The 19951-nt window shown below is 40.6% G+C and overlaps 2 protein-coding genes across 3 annotated transcripts; one reads left to right on the top strand and one right to left on the bottom strand.

Annotated features, from left to right (window-relative positions):
* The first annotated feature begins 157 nt into the window (after positions 1-157).
* LOC139217224 (coiled-coil-helix-coiled-coil-helix domain-containing protein 5) lies at positions 158-1909 on the top strand. Its single transcript, XM_070848537.1, has 4 exons — positions 158-254; positions 469-609; positions 711-862; positions 1534-1909. Coding segments are annotated over exons 1-4 (324 nt in total). The 5' UTR covers positions 158-252; the 3' UTR covers positions 1563-1909.
* A 485-nt stretch (positions 1910-2394) lies between these two features.
* Positions 2395-19812, bottom strand: lmx1al (LIM homeobox transcription factor 1, alpha-like). 2 transcript variants are annotated; one of them, XM_070848021.1, is made up of 10 exons: positions 19729-19812; positions 17755-17843; positions 17610-17616; positions 16738-16914; positions 6657-6889; positions 5973-6136; positions 5767-5844; positions 5552-5672; positions 5303-5458; positions 2395-3983 (listed from the first exon to the last, which is right to left on the bottom strand). In XM_070848021.1, the coding sequence occupies exons 1-10, from the start codon at positions 19770-19772 to the stop codon at positions 3826-3828; spliced, it is 1227 nt and encodes a 408-aa protein (XP_070704122.1). In that variant the 5' UTR covers positions 19773-19812; the 3' UTR covers positions 2395-3825. The 2 variants fall into 2 exon arrangements, with proteins under 2 accessions (XP_070704122.1, XP_070704121.1); XM_070848020.1 differs by lacking the exon at positions 17610-17616 and having other exon boundaries at positions 16738-16927.
* Between the last annotated feature and the right edge of the window lie 139 nt (positions 19813-19951).

Genomic DNA, 19951 nt, shown 5'->3' with positions numbered 1-19951 from the left:
TGTGCAATTAAGTAACGTCCCCTTTAATAAATTCATCGTCATTAAATGGGCGTGTCCGGAGTGTATGATTGACACAACACTGAACCAATAGCATTAAAGAACTGTGTCAGGATGTTGTATTTCCATCCAATCAGATTTGAGTGGGTGTGTACAGAGAAGTTACCGCACAGACATGGCTCCACATGCACAATTAAAGGCGCTATAACCTTGGTAGACGAGTTTCTTCGTTTGAGACAAGCGTAAAACAGCAACATGTAAGGAATATCAGCAGTACGTTCTCAAGTCTATATGGATCTTCTTCTAGTTCTTCTATCTTCTGGTGGAAGTAGAAGAAGATACAGACTGTGCTTAAAGACATCTCATTCTTTGTGAATTAGGCTGCACCCAACTACTTTCTTCCGTTTTCTGTATTGCTTGTTCTTGGTATAGCAACTTTTGACTGGTTTACATACGTCTGTTACCTTTCAGGCAGGCTGCTATGGATATCACGGCAAAGTATTGCCATAAAGAAATGGAGGCATATGGGTCATGTGTGGCCTCCAACCCATCAACATGGCAGGAGAAGTGTCATGAGATGAAGCTGAAGGTTGCTCAGTGCACATCATCACAGTAAGGCAAACATACTCGTGAATTCACTGCCATTTGACTCTGGCATCCTTAACACCCAAGTTTGTATCTGACCCCTGAATCTATTTTTATTTTTTTGATAGCCCAGTCATCCAGAAGATCAGACAGGATTGCTCCAAGGAGTTTGTGGAGTTTGAGCGCTGTCTGAGAGAGAACCAGGACAAACCTACCTCCTGCTCACCACATGTGGCTCGCTTTCTGGGCTGTGCAGAGACAGTGGACCTCAGTGGACTCGGTAAGCCCTTGCTGCATTTGGCCATACACAAATCAAGGTCACATATAAACAATTGTGAGTCGAGTGTGTTTTTTTTTTTTTATCATACTGAGCACAGGGTTTGTACAAACTCTTGAAAGTTTGGAAAATGCTTAATTTTATGTTTTAAAGGTCAGGAATATACTTAAATTTGAATATACTCCTTGAAAAATTCTTGATTTTCTACATATCTTAGTATTTCATCCACACAGTTACTCATGTAAACCAAAAACCTTTTAATATTTGCAATGAAGCAATCCTGTCACCATATTTGTCTCTTATGTGACAGTACACATTTATTGCTGTGGGTATAAAGTAACTCTTTAAACTTAGTTTTTGCTGCATTTATTGTAACAATTTAGATGTGGTGATAAAGGGGTCTCGTAGAGTAAAATTTTTATTCAGGTACCCTGAAAATGCTTTAAAAATTGCTTGAATTTTACTCTTAAAAAGCTGTACAAACCCTGCTGATAGTTTGAGCATGCTGGTCATTCAGACTTGCAGGAGTCATATTGGGCATCTTTAGAATGTCTCATACGAAAATAGATGAATAAAGACGGATTCGTTATCATGTGTACAAAATGGGACTTACAGAATAAATGCATCATCTTTGAGGGGCATTCAACACACACATATTCCTTTTCTTTCCCCAGCTACAAATCCGGTACCTCAGCCATCGTAGCATTCAGACATCCTCCATCACCTTCAGATTACTCCTGTCTCTGCAGCAGCACGGATGGGCCGGTTCTACATGTGCCCCAACCGTGTTACTGTGTGTACAGTGACCGTTGGGATATTTGTTTCCCTCTGTGAGACTTAATGTGAAGATTTGTCTACCTTCAACAAAGATGAGTGCAGTGTGAGTCAGACTGGCTGTGTGGAATATTTAATCACTGCATTGTCGAATAAATGATGTGCTCATGAAAATAGCATTTATAATTGCCTGTATGCAAGGAAGTCTGTTTTTTTTCTTTTTACACGTTTTTATTGAACTCATTAAAATTGACATCAGACTGGTATTAGTCATCCAGTGTGGTCATCCTGTGTTTTGTCTGTCCCACCCGCCCTCACTCTCTGTCTGTATGAGTCAGAGTCAAATATTAAACTGGAATGCAATGCTCCCACACAAACTCTCCTGACTACTCAATGACTGAGAAACAGGGAGTCTCAGAAGACGGGAAGGAGAAGGAGGAGGCCGTCCACTTCTAATCAGCGGGACTACTGAGAGAGACAGAGGGAGGATGTTGAGTTACGAGCCCTGTGACCACTGAGCAGAACAAACCCTTTTCTGGTTCAGTTATTAAAGCTTTGAAGGGGGTAATGGAGAAGAAAAGAATACTTTTTTTTTTTCAGGTGTAATATTTTGGGCTTATATTAGATGAGAAAGCAATCAGTGCATTGTCATTTATCATATTTAGGACAATAAGGCAAGTACACTTCAAAGATGAAACCGCAGATTGTATTGAAGATACAGCAACATTACATTCAAAGCACATCACCTGGCAGTCACTGAACAAAAAAAGTAAGATAGGAACTCGCCTAATACCGCACAAATAAGTTACATTCACAAAAATATCACCGTAAAAATACCATGGGTCAGTGATCGAACATAATGTCATGAAAGAACGTCTCAAGCTCTAGCCGATCACTGGTACCTAAATGAAACAAGTATCACCCTAATCCTATTTTATTCTGCGCCATATTGTGAGTGTGATCGTGACGTTTTTCTGTAACACTTGCTATCCAGCGTCAGTTTGGAGGCTATTCCTTTAGACCTACTTTGTGACACATAAATATTCATGCTACAGTTTAAATATTTGCTGATTATCACAGAATAAGGTACAAAATATCTACTTTAACAACATCTAATTTGAGATGTTTCAGAAAGAAATTATTACAGAAAGTGACTACAACAATTAATTGTAACACAGTCATACTCACATTTACATTTGGAGCACATTGTCATGTACCCAGTGTCCTAACATTTGGCCGTTATAGATCTATTGGTTGCCATTTACCGCACTGCTTCTTAGTGATTACATTATAAAAGAGAAGGGAAAGCTAAAGCAATAATCATGTATACAACCCTGTTTCCGCATAAGGCTCTTCAAATGACCCTGTAGTGTTGTCTAAAGGCTAAAAGAAGTGATTTTTTTGGTCCATATTATACCTGTCATGCATTATCAAAAACTAAGAATGTCATTTGAAATGATCATTTCACATGGAGAGTTTCTTCCTCTTTGCAAGCAACGTTCTTGAAGTCATTGGGCAAGTTAAATTGTAATCCTATCCAGCACAATATCCTGAGTTATAGCTCAGGTTACATAAACATACACACTAACCTGAGAGCAAAATGTACTCCAATCCATATACAGTATTGTATACGCTGCAGTCTTTCACACACAATAACTAATTACTAGTCCTGTCAGAAAAAAAGTTATGCAACATATTCATTTAAGTTAGACCCTCAGCTGCTCATAAGACCTGCCAAGACTCCTAAATACATGTAACTTGATTGATGAATTCACTTTCAACAACCAATTATCTGCAATTCATGATATACATATTATGTTTGATAAGTGTCTTTTGTTGTTTTTTTGTTGGAAAGTGCCATGAAAGTTGTGTCATTGAACATTACATAAATACAACAGGAGAAATTGAGGTCTTTTTACACATCTTGGACATTTACAGTGTCTGTATTTCCAGCATGTGATCCTTATCAAGGAAAGATGACGGGAACATTATGCTAATGTGCTGCAAAGTGACATTATCATTATGCCTGACTTGTGGTGATTTTGGCCTGTGACAAAAGCTCAGAAGTGTGTTTGTGTGTAAGCTGTTTCACAGAGAGTGGTCCCACAGGCATGTTGATGGACACACTCCATTAGCTGCATCTCTGAGGTGAAAGGTGGAACAGGAGGGGAAAGGGCGACAGTTTATGAGGGTCAGGAGGTGAAGTAGGAGTTCTGCATGGAGTAGAGACGGTCAATGGGGTTTCCCACTCGCCCTGACAGGAGACCGCTGTCCCCTGTTGCTAAGAGGCAGTCTCCAAGGTGACCGAGGCTTCCATCGCTGTCCAGGTCATGGAAGACTGTCTCTGAATCTGCGGTGAAAAAGAGCAACAGTGTGCACAGCTGAACTGGGGCGGCCTTTAATCAGAACCAGGGAGCACAGAGTGATATGAAAAGAATATGAAGCACTATTTTTCACTCAAAACTTAGACGCTAATGAACCCACCGAACAGACAGTGAGTCAGCCTCGGTAGATTAATCTCAGCCTTTTCCTTACATCATCACATCTTTTAATTACTGGAAACCAGCAGAAACATCAAACATCCTCTTATCAGCTAATGCAATATAATGCAACTCTTCTGGGTCCAAATATTACTTTTACTTCACCATCTCCCACTGTATATTTTCTATGGAAATAATGTGGAAAATATTGGGCAGTGCAATTATTTGGCTGTAGTATGTAGTGTACATTTACCATAAATAATAATAATAATGATAAAGTTTTTAGCACCTTTCATACAGGGAGTGTACCTCAAAGTACCTCAAACATTAAGTGATAAACTATATAACAAATAACAGGCAGATTAAAACAAAGAAAATACTAAAAATGCAAATACTGCACAACAAAACCAAGCAATCAAATGAAAAGAGGGAGATAAAGAAACGAGGTAGCAAACAGCAAAAACAGTCATGCCAAGAACAATATACTATGAAAGATAAAAGTAAAACAAAGGAAGGCATAAGAACAATAAAATATGTAAAAGATAAAAATAAAACAGGAAGATTTACAGCTAAAAGCACTGTTGAATAAACACGTCTTCAATCTCTTATAACCATGGGGAGGGAATTTCATAGTTTTAGCTGCCAATTTTCTTATTGTTGTTATAGTTTGTATTTTAAAAAATGGCAGTAGAGGATCTCAGAAGCCATCAAGGATTATTAAAGAACTAAGGATTAATAACATAAGCTGGTCTCAAACCAATAAGAGCCTTATAAACAAGTGAAAGAACTTCCAAATCAATCCTAAAGGCCACTGGGAGCCAGTGCAGCTTAGCTAAGACAGGGGTGATATGCCTTCTCTTTCTTGTTCTAGTTAAAAGCCGGGCAGCATAGTTTTGAATTAATTATTGTTTATATGTGAATTGTTTTGGGAGAGCAGTGAGAAGAGCATTACATCTGATCTAATCTGCTTGAAATAAAGATGTGAACATGTTTTTGAGAAATAGAAACAGCCGTGCCTTTGCAATATCTCCAAAATGAAAGAAAGCTGCCAAGAGATGAATTTGCCGAACGGCCCCATGACCTTGAATTGTGGATGTGACTGCCCTGAGGGTGAGGGGAGATAATGACAAAATGTTCTTGTGGAGTTGACGGCTTCATTTGGATTTGCAGCTTGGTCTTTCAGTCTTACCATAGGAGTGGAGCTGCTCGTTGTTCAGCTGAGGCGGCGTGAGCCCGTGTCGAAATGGCTCTCCGCCGTAGATGTTGGGGTCCAGAGCAAGTAGCTGCTGACGTGGCAGAGAGGGATACCCCAGAATCCCATCCATGCCATGGGTACTAGAGCCATCTGTGCAGAGATGAGAATCCCTCTAGTCATACCATTCCACAGTCTATTCTTCTAATCTTTATTTGTTCTTTTTGATCCCGCATTGGCACTTACCCTCGCTGTCGTCATTGCTCTGGCGCCCCCCTCTACTTGGTCCTCTCCTGGTCCCTCCAAGCTGCTCTTGTTCCTGCTGCTGCTGCTGCTGTTGCTGCTGCCGGCGAGCTATCTTTTTCATCTGAGGCACGAAAACACACACGCTGTCTGTATGAATTTTCTGTGTGTTGATGTCTGAGACAGAACACGTGCTCAGGAAATGTATAAAGTCTAACCTTGGCTCTCTGGTTTTGAAACCACACCTGCACAACACGCACTGTAAGTCCAGTCTCAGCAGCCAGCGTCTCTCTCACCTACAGGTTAGAGTTGTTCATTGTTTTTAAGATACAAACTTGCCATGCAGACAGACAAAGAACAGTAAAGTTTGTGGGGCATTTTCTTGTCCAACATTTCCAATGATAAAACAAGTTGGTCCTCTCACCTTGCGACAAGGCTTGGCGGACACTTCAAAGGAGGCCTTAAAAGCCCGGCGCTGCTGTGTGGTCAAGATGGTGCGCGGTCGTTTTGAACGCTTGTGTTCCTTGCCTTCGTCACCACCTTTCCCCCCACCGGAGCCTCCTCCACCTTCCTCATCCTCACTTTTCACTGCGCAAGTCAAGCGGACAACAGAACGTTCAAAACAGCCTGTAGGAGAAGGCGCATTCTAAAGCCAAAAGCACGAGATTTCCTTAAGCTGCTCCCTAGCTCAGTGGGGAATGGACGTCTGGAGGAAAAAAAAAAATGTTTCAATGCCGAAGTGTTCCTGTGCACTTGAGGTTCAACTCCTCATACTGTAGAAAATTCCCAGAATGCACCGTAAAAAACCAGTGAGCACCATTTGCAGTCTGTCCTTGATGATCAGAAATCAGCACACTTACATTACACTTTACATACAGCAGTTAATAAAATGAAGGCTAACATTCCTACTGCAACAATTTATTCTTAAAGTCAGTTTGCCATCATGGTGTGCTGTTGTGTCAAGTCCATCCAGCTCACTATATATGCATTTCCTACCAACTGAAGAAGGGAGCAGCTCGAGACTCAGCTCCTTAATGTCATATCATAACTCTGAATTACTTTCTGTGTGTTTCGGGCAAAGCAGCCTTGTAACAAACCCATTTTTTACCAGATTCAGTTGGTGTGGGACTGATAGCGGCCAGCATCTCCCTCTCCTTCTCATAGTCCATCCGACAGAGCAGCTGGCCTTCTTTCAGCACAAACTCATCACCTCTTTGCAGCCGGCGTTCACACTCACAGCAAGTGAAGCAGCCCAGGTGGTACACCTGGCCTTGCACGCGCATTATCAGCTCAGAACGTCCGACCACCTGCAGGCAGGCGCTGCACTTCCTCACAAACAGCCTGGAGGTGCACAGAAACACACACGCACAGGCTTATACGTGATGGATACACACATAAGCTGGAAAACATGGCATTATGGGAGTCTAGGGGTGCAAAAAAGAAAGGTGAAGTAATTAAAGATGAAGTCACAGACAAGGAGCTCCGATACATTTACCCTCAGCTCAAATGATTCCGAAGATTAGCATAGTCTCTTAATTAAAGGTCGTATAAACATTACTCAATTCACAGAGCAACATCTGCTGGGAGGAATTACAGTAGTCTGCATTTTTAGATTGTATTTTCTTTTCTCCCTCATTACAGTAGGTGGCAGTAGTTAGCTTGTGACAAGAGTGCTGCCAGTTGTGAGTCTTTCCCTTTTAAATGCCAAAATGTTGAGATCTGTTTGAAGGGGTAAACTCCAGTCTATCCACATCCCACCCACACTCTTAAAATACTTATTTAACACCATGAATAAAGCTTAATACAGAGTCTTTCGGGTCCATTACTTTTCCCCATGACCACTCTCTTCCTTTTGTCCTCCCATCTCTCCTCCTGTGAGATGTTATAACCCTTCAGTTTCTCTCATGCCTCACCATCTCTTCACATCCCTATTTCCATTCACAGGGCCTAAGTCTCTGCCATTAAATTCCTCTCAAATCCCTGCTCTCGCTCTTGGTTTCCTCCCCCTCCCTCCCCGGCATTTTCTGCCAGCATTCCCAGTTCTCCCTCACGCCCTCCCAGCCTGCCTCCCCAGTTCACTGAAACTAATAAAGACAGGATTAATTAGATTGTTGTTTAAACAGTGCGATGGCCAGACAGACGCTGTAAACTCATAACCAGGGATTGGCGATAGCATGGGGTTAATCTCTCTCTTCTCACTTATGCACACTGAAACACACACACACACACACACAAAAACATAGACACTCACACACACATGCATGCGCACACACACAGACATTTGCACACACCTACCCTGTGTATATCAGTATACCTAGTCTGATTTTGGTTAGTTACCCACGTTCATCATACCATCACAATCATAATGCTGGTGGTGCAACCTGAAATCAGGAAATAGTGCAGTTATGCTTGATGACCAGAGCATCTGAAGTCAGAGCAAAGGTGTAAGAAAGTGAAAGGTAAGTCGATGCAGAAATAGAGCAAAGCACAAACCTGGACAAGAGGGAGGGGAGGATGAGAGGGAAGTGAACAGGGGGAGGAAGGGATGATGGCCGAAGTGATGTCGCTCCCTGACTGAGTGATAGGAAGGTGTTGCTGCCCAAATCTGGAGTGTAAAGAAGGAGCCAGGTCTGCACATTAGAGCTCCTAATCTGTGATTCCGTCCCAAACGCAGCTGCCACGGCTAATCTTTCTCAATCCATCTGCCAAACGCTCCCCAAATTCCCCAAATGACAGTGTCGCTAATTTAACATCATAACGCAAACACAAGTGTCCCTATAAACAGCCTCGCGCAGATCCACTGCGACAGGACTTAGTGTTTAACTAAAGGTTGATCAGTCCATTTTATTACAGTTACTGTGCATTGCATCTTAAAAAGACACTCTAACTATAACAAATATCTGCAAGAAGCTACATGATAATCATAAAAAGAGAGCCATCATCACTCATCATACACTGTGCAAGCCTCACTCTCCATCCAAACACACATTTCAAACCCTTAAAGGCTTCCTTTCACTGTGAACAAAATACAACATAATTGTCACAGGATTGCTTGACATAAGACCGATGATGTTGGTGGTTAAGTCCCTCACTCCCTAATCGGGGTGTACACAGCACGGTAGGAATTTACTCAACATGGCAAATGAAGGCAACTTGGGGCAACTGCCACAGAGGGGGGTCTGTAAGTAGATCAGTCTAATCCCTCTAATAGAAGTATCATTCACACTGGCCCAGACCAGGGTGCTGCTTTCAATAAATCACTATGGACGTGATGGTTGTAGAGCAGCCACATGCATTAGGTAAGTTTAAGTTCCACACCAAACGTATGCAATCATGTCAAACATGACCACACACTATTTTTTTTACATGTTTTTGGTGATATTATTATTATTAGTGGTAATATTATTAATTTCATGTATCTGATTACATTTTTAATTCACATTTTATCATATAAAATCTTCTATTCAGAGGTTTTATTAAAATAGATCGCAGTCTGTTTTGCATTGTATGTCACATGGTCACATTTTTGTTTATTCCCCTTTTTAGATTCGTCATCCTTTTTCAAAACTAGATCACACAGATGTGTTTTTGATGATGTCTTGTGTTTACAACAGAATGTGTATGAAAAAAAAGAAATCCCAGTTTTGATTTTGTTATGGAAACATGATAAGAACATGATTTTGAATATTAGCAATAAAGAAGGCATAGTTTTGCTTGCATCAGGAATACGTAGAACACTGCAGAATACGTTTTTTTTCCTCAAATTTCAATTTCCATTTTTTTACAAAACAAGACAAATTAAATTACAATTTAAACAGCTGAGGTGTAGAGGTAGAAACCAGCTTTGAACAAATCTATCGGAAAAGATATTTTGAAGAGGACTTTGCTTTGGATTTAGAGGGCTTTCCTCTCGTGAAGTGATGAGTGTAATATTTAAATGTACAGAATTACAAAGAAGAGAATTATGAGAGCAGGCAGGCGACTGTGAGCTTGTGATGTTCAAAACTTGTACAGAGAGGAACCTTTGTGTTTGCTGCCATGGATTTCTGAGGGGTTAGGGGGCACAACTAATTACAAGCTCTCTGATTATGAGATCAAATGTAGAGAGGCAGAAAAAGGTGATGCATTGCAAGTATTGGGTGGTTATAATCAGCCCTTTCCGTCTTGTTTTATTGTAGATCCTAGGCATACAAACAGAAAAACACAATCTTCGTCATCTCCCTAAGCTGTGTCATGTGGCATTGTTTTGCCTGGGAGCTCTGACAAGTGTGACACTGTGTGGACGGCAGCACAATCATTTCCATAAACATGTATGTGTCTCAGAGCGATTACAGTTGTTGTGCTTGTTTTCATAATTGATGAATATTTATATAGGTATGGGTTTGCTTATACTAACTCTAGCTTTGGAGCGGATGCACGTAAGCGAGTCCAGAAGAACTTGGACCGACAAGCTCTGAAACTGTGGCTTAACAAAGATCCACAGTCGCCAGTAATTTTTAATTCCCACCCTATACTTTAAGATGCATTTTCTGTCTCACAAACTTGTAATATGCTGAGATAATCATGTATCAGCTTGTGATTCCCACATGTCCATAATGACCAAGTGTGTCATACAAGTGGGTGTTCACACATTCCTCAAAAATTAAGGTACATCCAAGGACTCATGTGATAGATGCAGAAAACAACAAATGATATGCAACGATCTTACTTCTTAAGTTGTATTCTGTTTAGTATCCATTTCTTCTGTGTGTGTGTGTGTGTAAGGGTGTGTGTGTGTGGATGTGTGTGCGCACACTTTCGGCGGATATTGCTCTGTGAAGCAAAATGGCTCAGAGCCAGGGTTCAGTAATCACATCATCTCCTTTTATTAAATCTCCCTGCACTGCTTCTGTGTTATTAAAATCTCCCAGCATTCCCCACGATACTCACTACCCCTGCCACCACTCACTCACGCTCACACACACACACAAATACACACATGTATATAAATATATATATACAGTACAGTCGCACATATGCACACACACACACACACACACACATGGGTATGCATGTATTCACATGCACACATAAACACAAATATGCACAGTTTGTGTAAACACAGATAAGGTGCCTGGGTACAAACATCAATAAAACACTGGCAGATGCTGTCATTTGTGCACCGTATCCATCCATGCATCAATAAAGTAACACCATAAACAGTATTCTCGCTCAATGAATGCCTTCCAAAATTTGTAAAAGCTTTGTAATTGTAGTTATCTAATGGCCACGAATGGTCACAGTGAATTAAATACATCTTTACAGGCATTTCTGCACAAACCCCCAGCCAATCTCACAGTTATACAGTTACATGTCACGACTCTCACTGTAAATCGTTCACACTGGTAATAAGACCAGCTCTACATGAGAGCAGCACAGATGCCTGTAATATTGGAGGCCTAATGTAATGTACCTGTGTAAAGTATCAACAGAAAAACCTGCATGACATGCGTAGTCTGCATGATATGTGTCTCAGGGTGCATGCGATTTACACCTGATGCTACGAAGAATGAATGCTATGTGTGAGGATATAGATGTGTGCTCGTGTGTGTGTGTGTGCGCGTGTGTGTGTGTGTTAGTTTAGATAAAACAGTTAATCCCCAGGCCACCAGAACGCAATATCCTGTCTGCCCGTTTCTCATTTCCTGTCTGTCTCTGGCGGAGTGGGAAGCAGCGGGGAGGGGGTGGCGGGGGACAGCGGGACCCGTTGCCCCAGAAACAGGAGATACAGCCGGTCGATTTGAGAAAAGTCTGCGCCGATCTCCCTATCTCTCCCTCTCTGGTGCGACCCCCTATTCTCTCTCTCTTTTTTCTCTCCCTCTCTGCTTTTATTATCTCAGATTTAATAAAGCCAAGGCGAGCAGCTTGTTCTGCCATGAAACATTTATTAGCTGTCTGTTATAAAATTGTTGTGGGGGAGGAAAGATGATGGGGTCTCATCTCACATTATGCAAAAATAGTGGCAATATCACCCCCTCCTCACACACATACACATGCATCCAGACAAAAATCTTCCCCTCGTTGTGGCTGTATCCCTTCCTAAAACTCAGACACCTAATCTTTACCTTCTTAAACCTATTTCTCCGCCATTGAGATTTCTCCCGAACGTTCTTTCATTTATACCCCTAAAATCTGTTCCTCAACAGCACACCATCAAAACACCAAAACTCCCACATCCGCACTTTCCTTTTCTCTGGCACACCTCCAACCATCATCTGTTGAGCTGCAGGTTTAGCTAATGTAAGGCTCCTGGGGAAGGGAGGAGCACTTCAGAACTGCATGCATGTATTATGTGCAGTCTCTCACTGGGATTTATATGCACAGTACAGTCCTGTCAGTGCAGCTTAAACTTTATATGGGCAGAAAGTTTTAATTATTCAAGGAAAAAAAAAACACAGTGTATTTTCTCTACTGTTGCTAACGATTTCCAGCAATGTCACACTACTGGTGATCACTTTGGTTTTTGACATGTTTGATTGATGTGAGCAAAGCAAAGTTCCATTCACCTTCACCTCCACATCCAGTTTTAGACAGATGGTAGATAGATGGTCAGACACCACTGAGAAAAAGAGTTCATCATCATTAAACATATAGTATATATAGCATTGACTCATTACCAGAGTTAAGGTGCAGGCTGATGTGGATGAGAGCTTGTTGCCCTTCAGATGTGTCATTGCATAATTCTCTCTAATAGTATTTCCCTGCAGCCCAGTGTCAGGCCTGTCATTACAGGACAGAATGCTGGGTAATTAGCACTGTACCCAGTCAGCCCCCCCACTGCCTCCTCCCATTCCCATCCTGAGACACAAAGAGGTGCTGAGGGAGGGGAGGCGATTAAGAGAAAACAAGGGATAAACGGGGAGATAAACTGTTTGGTGTCATCACAGCCATCAATCTCAACGAGAACGAAATGAGGTTTGGAAAAGAGAAATATTATTACAAAGCAGACAGTGATGAACGAGGTAACGGATAGAGAGACAAGGAGAGATTTAGTGAGTGGGGTGGGGGTACGGGAGGGAGAGCAGTGATAGAAGAGGCAGTTTCTCTCCTCAATCTCAGTGTTTTAAAGCAGCAAGACTCAGAAGTTCAATCACATAAATGTACCGTAACTTGAGATTATACTCTGTCTGACTCGCATGTAGCTACCTGGTCAGCAGGGGGAGATTCCATAACTGTGGTGGTGGGTTATCCCTCTCTCTGTCTGCAAAGAGAGGGTCTGTAAACCTAGATGTAGTCTCAGTGCCCTCCACCCCACAGAGTGAGGTATTAAACCCAAGGTTTAGTGAATATCCACCTAGTGACCTGTTTTTTCACAGGGCTGAAGCTGCCTTTATGGGGCTTACAAGGGAGCTCGCATGCAGGCTCTCCACAGCCTAACTACCCTCAATTCTGTCTGGGCTCAGCACTATTGACCAGGAAGCCCTGGCCTTATACCGCTCAGTTTGGCAAGGAATCATATTGTCGAGCCAGTGTGTAAAAGACGATGAAAAAGACATTATTATTGCAGGTCCATCTGCTATTCGGGTGGTTCCATTGTCTTATTATCAATCAAAATCTACATTAATTGCTGCAATTTTTATTCAGAATATACCATATTGCTACCACGGCTCACTCAGATCTTTTGGACCAGATCTTCCTCTTTACTACTTAGACTTTCTGTTTCTGGTGTACAGAATGTTTTCCATCCAAATTTTTTATCATCCTGCCCATCTTGCCGGTAAAAGTGATGCACTGCATCCGTGCAAAAAGACATCCTGATGGGAATTTAGAGTGTCTTGCCACAAAGTCGGTCTTAAGCCTCATGCTGAACATCTGGTCCATAACGGTTAGGAGTTCCAGAGAATTTCTTGAGGTTTCAAAACAAAAATAAATCCACAAGAAAAATCCACACAAGATGCACTTGAGTTTATGTCTCTAAATCCCCTCATTTCCATAACAGATTGAGACCAGGGAATCTCGAAACTGAAGGCATACCTCCTGTTTTATTACATAGATAATGAATGGCAGTAGGGCGATCGCTTATTCATTACAAGATATCTCAGGTACTGAACTTGAATATAATTCACAACACACGACTTACTCTATGGTCTATATAGGTCTATGTGGTGCTTGAATATTTGGATTAGGATTATGTGCTTCACCCTAAAAAAATCTGCCATTTTGTTGAAATGTGGGTTTTTGAGCATCGGCGAGATCAATGTAGAATCATTATGGAGCAAAATAAGCTCCAGAAACATTAAACATGCAAATGTTGAATCAACTTTTGCCTCAAAGGCAGTTTAGTCCAGATGAATTGGGATGGGGGATGGGTCACATTTTAAAATTAGATTTGTTTTCTCATTTGAATAGACAGACATGTATATGCACCCCCCTCCCCACCACAACACAACAGAATAGATTAATTATAAAAATTAAAAATGTCAGAAATATCACAGCTAAACACCTTTTGTATTTATTTCTTCAGAATTTTCTTTAAGGAATACTAGCTGACAGTAGTGTGGCCTTATGGTGATGGAGAGTTCAGCCTGTCTGTGTGTGCTGGGTGAAGTGATCGTGGATAATTTAAAAAATGTTTGGACAGATACCGCATGAGGCCAAGGTGGAAAATAGCCCAGAATGAGTAAGAAAACCCTGAAAAATGTTGCCGTGCATGCGTACGACACATTCTTCAAAGATCAGTCAGTTACTTTAATACCTGACAGTCACAGTGAGAACAGACATCAAGCAGAAGCTTTGTTTCCTTCAACCAGCTGGAACTAAAATGGAGCCAAGCTTTAACCAGAGGGTTAAAAGAAATATAAGCATCTCCCCCAAAACTCTACGCAGTCCCCTAAAATTTATGTGCGTGTTGGAAATTCTTGGACGTGGTTATCTGTTACAATGCACACACCTGCTCCAGGGGAGGAGGAGGCGGAGGCTGTAGTGTAAGGCGCTGATGGACGGACTGCAGGGAAAACAAGGAGACATTGTTGCTGATCCGCTGAAGGTCACAAGCAGCTCTGTGTGCCAAGTCTGGCACCGACTCACACAACAAGGCAACTATCCATATGCAATGTATAGGGGACTAAATCAACAGCATAGTGAATGAGACGCTGACTATTAATTTGGATCCACAATTACAGTCATTACATGAGGAGAGCAAATACGCTTCTTCATTCCATCACTGAAAATGAACCCGGTGCTCCATTTATGATAAGCTATTGCCTCCATGTTTCCCACTCATTTTTCCAGATAAAAGTCACACAATGGGACTTTCATCAGCCAGTTCCTCCCCCCTCTCTCCTCCTCTCTCCTCCTCTCTCCTCCTCTCTCTCTCTCTCTCTCTCTCTTGCTGTCTCACTCTCTCTCTCCTCCAGATGTCAGGTACAGTTGGAGCAGTCTGTGCTGCTGGATGCCGTCTGACACTTTTCAAAACAACGATAACAAGCGTCAGGATCGTCCTTCAGCTGTCTACCCCTGGAGCTCCCACTGCAGGCACACCAACTGACCGCAGCATGCACCAAACAACCGAAACAAAACACACACACACACACACACACACACACACACACAAAGCTGGACATTTCACTTTGTTTTTACATTGCAGTATATTATCTTAGTATGTCCAGATGGTGTATGTTGAAGTATTAAATCTACAAATCTGCAACAGTCAACTACAAACAATTGTCACTAAAAGAATTATTACAGTACTTAGCAGGAGAAAAGGGGATTTCTCTCTATATAAAACTCTTAAGGTGTGACTGTGACTGTGTTAAACCTTAAATGGACCCACTGTCTGTATCGGTATTTTACTGAACCTCACATCTGTTTCACACTGACAGCGAGTCAAATTTTCCACATTTACTTTTACTCTACATAAGTTTTGTGTTGGTACAGTTAGAATGAATTGGAGAATTATAACATTTCCAGTCATGGCAGACACACTTTTCATACTTTGGCCTGAAATATTCAGCATCTAATACAAAATATAGATATGGAGGTTTGAGCAAAGCTTTTTTACACACCCCTCTTGTTCATAATGACAGACTTGTGGGTGTTTTATATATATATATATATATATATATATATATATATATATATATATATATATATATATATACAAGTTGGTGAGGATTGAGGTCAGATTTTCTTCAGAAACTTTATTATTTCCAATTACATGCATCTGTCTTCTTTAGTGATTAATGATGTGTTGATATTTTTTGTTAAATCATTTTTTTTTAATACTTAATGTTTCATGATCCCACCAATCATGCTCACTTGACAAAAGCTAAATGCTTCAGCCTGATGTTGTTATTGTGCACTGTACAAATGAGGTGTGGTCTAAAACGGTTTTCTCTGTTTTTCTCCCAGATTGATGCTCTTTGTTCATCAGTTCATCTCTTACTAAACGTGGCAGAAGGACTCTTCGCTCTCACCGGGCTGAAAACATCACTATTACACTCTGCATTATTCTTCATCATCCTCTGTTCAGTGTTTTATTTATTCTTCTTCACAAAGTTTTACATGACTGACAAAAATAATTTAATTATAATCAGTGGGTTCAGTTTCTTTGTGTATTTCAAACCACATTATCAAGTAACCTGATAAACAGGGATCATGTCAGTATCAAATAATCTTTTGGAAATACTCTATTAACCAGCATGAGTTAATTTAGCTTCCTCTTGGCTGTCAGACATTGGTGTGAGGAGGCCGAGTGGCATATTTTCAAGCTGCTTTCTATCAGAGGAAATTGAGTCTTCACTATATATAGTAGATTTGATTTGAGAAGTAGCCTACATATTTCATGAACTGCTACATTTTTGAGTTATTGCTAGTTTACAGGAAAATGTACATGATTGTGAGACCATGCTTTAGAAGAAACTCATTTCTTTTAAGGACAAGAGTTTCATTTAAATACCACGAGACAGACCCTGAAAAATAAAAGTAGTTGGGAGAAAAATCAAGCATCAATCATGCAAGTGAAACAACAATAACCCTCTGATGAGGACATGCGTTTTTAAATCCAAGGAACATTTTTCTCGACTTGTTGATTATGTTATCTAAGAGTTATTCTGCTTTTATTGCTTTATTATTTTAACATGAAGGTTTTCTACCACACAGTCAATGGAGCAAACAGCAAACTGTGTGTGTGTGTGTGTGTGTGCTCTTACTTTTCATAGTCGTGCTTGCAGTACAGCAGGCGGTCCCTGCAGTAACAGGTCCCGGTGAGCGCGCTCAAACACACGGCACACTTGACGCAGGTCTCGTGCCAGGAGCGCTCGTTCACGCGCAGCAGGAAGCGGTCGGCGATGGGAGACTCGCAGCCCGCACACAGCTCTCCCCCTCCTCTGTACTCCGGACCTGCAGGGAGTGTATCAGTGCGCGGGCACAGAGTCACACACAGGCCGGGATTTAGTTCCAAATACTGAGGTCACGAGTCCAGCTCTGACCCACCCTGCAAAGAAATGTTCACTCCTCCAATTTCCCCTCATCTGTGAAACGCTGGGAAACCTTTCAGCTTTCAGCCTGCTGGTTCACTGATACTTTTTTTTTTTTTCCAATAATACAACACAATGAGTGTGTAGGTTTTACATCATTTGGCACAGAGTGATCCGCCCTGTGCCAGGATATAGTCGACACACAAAGTTTGTGGGAGACCTCACTATTATGTAGGCCTGCTCATGTTCTGATGTCAGGATTTAGTTATTAGGAGATTTATTTATGAGGAGATAAATTAGATAAATCATTTAACCCTGAAAAACCACGTTGTTTCTCATTCCTATTCTAAATAAAAATGTGCTTGACACTACTATTATTATATATTATAGTATATTACCACATAGGGGATTTTACCTTATATAGGTATTTTTAAACATGTGCATAGGAATATATTTGTATTTTCTCGCATTCCCAAAATATCTTTTTTACACAGATGATGAATTCATTTAGCTCATCAACAGTGATTTTATCCTGCCAGTGCACATTTTCTCCTTCTATACGGTTTTATACTGCGTCAATACTCAACAGCGAGATTACAGGGAACACGTGGTCTCTAATAAACACGGCCTTTGGTATCCTGGAAATATATTTATGTATATATTTTTTCCATGGTGATATTTAGTGTTTCTTAATAAGTATTTCGGTATTTCGTTTGGGCCTTCTGCAACAAACAGTCTGCCAACACTCACCAAAAGGCGTTGAGGATGCAGGCTGCTGCAGACAGGACTGTTGGCTTTCCTCTGTTTTCATCCCTTCTCTCCTTCCCTCAGTGTGGTCGCTACAAATAAAATAAAAAAACGTGAAGAAAAGAAGAAGAAGAAGAGAGAAAAAGCACAGTTTCTCTCTGAGACATCAGCCGAAGCTCTGCAGTCAAACCATCTGAGAATAAAGGATTTAATAAAACAAGATGCAGGCCGATGCATGCAGAATATAAAATACATGATAGAAATAAATGAAATATAATTCCAATATTACTCTGATCACACACACACACACACACACACACACACACACACACACACACACACACACACACACACTACTTGGATTAAATTCAAGATATTAAAAGAAGACATAACAATGATTTAAAAACAAAAATCGACACATATATTACTGATAATGTAATAAGAGTAGAAATAAAATAGAAAGTATATGAGCATCAAAGATGAGCTCACTGCGCAGTCAAGCTTTGATTAATAGGAGTTTAGAGTTTAGGGCCCTAAATCTAACCTGCTGATATTTTAAAAGTGCATGTCAGCTTTTAAACATCCCTCAGCAAAATAAATCCAAAATCAAAAACAGAAGGTAAAAAAAAACGAGGATTGATTCTACATTTGTAAAAAAAAAATACCAAAAGGTAATTTCTTATATATGAAGGATGTATAATAGATAAATAAACACAGAATCATTTTGGACATTTTTTTTCAAAAATTATTTTGAGGATGAAGTTTTTCTCTAAAGCTAGTTTGAGGTTGTTTTTCTAAATCGCAGATAACAAGTGTTTTCATTAATGTGACAAAAAGGAGAATTACAGAAGCATTAAAAGACGATGACGGCATTTTTCTCTTAAAAAGAAAAAAACAAAAAACCCACAAATCCAGAAAAAATAAGTTGGCTAAGAAAACACAGACACTATATGTAGATATATATATTTATATTTCTACAGTCTCTTCTATATATTCACACATACACAGGTCAGGCTGTGATATTTGTAAAGAATCATAATTGCTGATAATAATATAATTACTTCTAAGGAAGCTTGGACAGTAAATATAAAATAGGCTACTGAAAAGCGGATAATTGCTGCACTGCTACAGAAAATGAAGTAATAAAATTAGACAAATTAATCATGGAAATACAACTAATCTAATTTGATGTTTTGCCTAATGGCTGGTTGAATAGATTACTGACATTTTTTTTTTTTTGTGATGCATCGATAATCGCACGTTGAGACACTCTGACACTGTTAGATAATAAAAAATATTCAGAGGGATATCATTAACTTTGCAGCAGGTCACCTGGAGCTACAATTACAGGAAACATAATTGTCACAGCCTGTAATATGAGGATCAACAGGATCAATGAATTGTTCTATAAAGTTGATGTCAGAGCTCACCCCAAAGACTGCCATTCAAAGAAACACTGAGAAGCTTTTAATGACCAAAATTAAATCTGTTAATCAGGAGATTCAGTTTAAAAAGCCGTAGACATCACAAATAGCCTAAAAAAAAGATAAAGTTGAGTTGTTAAGCGTCTGTTTTGGTCCAACAACCGGATGTGATTATTCCAGTCACAAATCAGCTGTAGAGAAGTGATGAAATATCATCCAGATAAACATCAGATCATCTCCAAAGCAGCGCAGCCTATTTGATCCTGAACCCCCCAGCTGGACATCGGCTCTCTCCTACATGATCTCATATGCTGTTTCTGTGAAATGGCATCTGACCAAACCAAAGATCATATTTCATCCCAGCGCCGTCACTTTGTCTTTTTTTTTTACCTGAGCCTTTAAGAGAGAAAAAAAAACCCACTCCAAATAACGTGAGAGCAAAGCCAGTGCTGCTGCAGGAATAAGAAGCACAAATCAATTCACCAAACTGCGTTATTTGGAGATCACACGTGTGCCTCAAGTGACAACCTGCTCTGGAGTTGCGGGGTCCTACCTTGAGGTGAAGCACACTCCTCCTGAAATCTCGGTTGGCAACATTAAAACCTGGAGAAACTTTCGGCCAGCGAAGAACAGACGCGTTTGCAGATGGTTTCACCTGTTTCTCACAGCCCGGCGCGCGTGCTGCCTACGGTAAAAATCCAAATACCATGATGACCCAAACTATTGTCTATTGTCTCTGCTGTTTTCTCCGCCAGCCGTGTGTGCGCTCTGACTTG

The sequence above is a fragment of the Pempheris klunzingeri genome, chromosome 17 (genome assembly GCF_042242105.1).
Source record: "Pempheris klunzingeri isolate RE-2024b chromosome 17, fPemKlu1.hap1, whole genome shotgun sequence".
In the NCBI taxonomy this organism is placed as follows: Eukaryota; Metazoa; Chordata; class Actinopteri; order Acropomatiformes; family Pempheridae; genus Pempheris; species Pempheris klunzingeri.
This window is presented reverse-complemented; position numbering and strand designations above follow the sequence as displayed.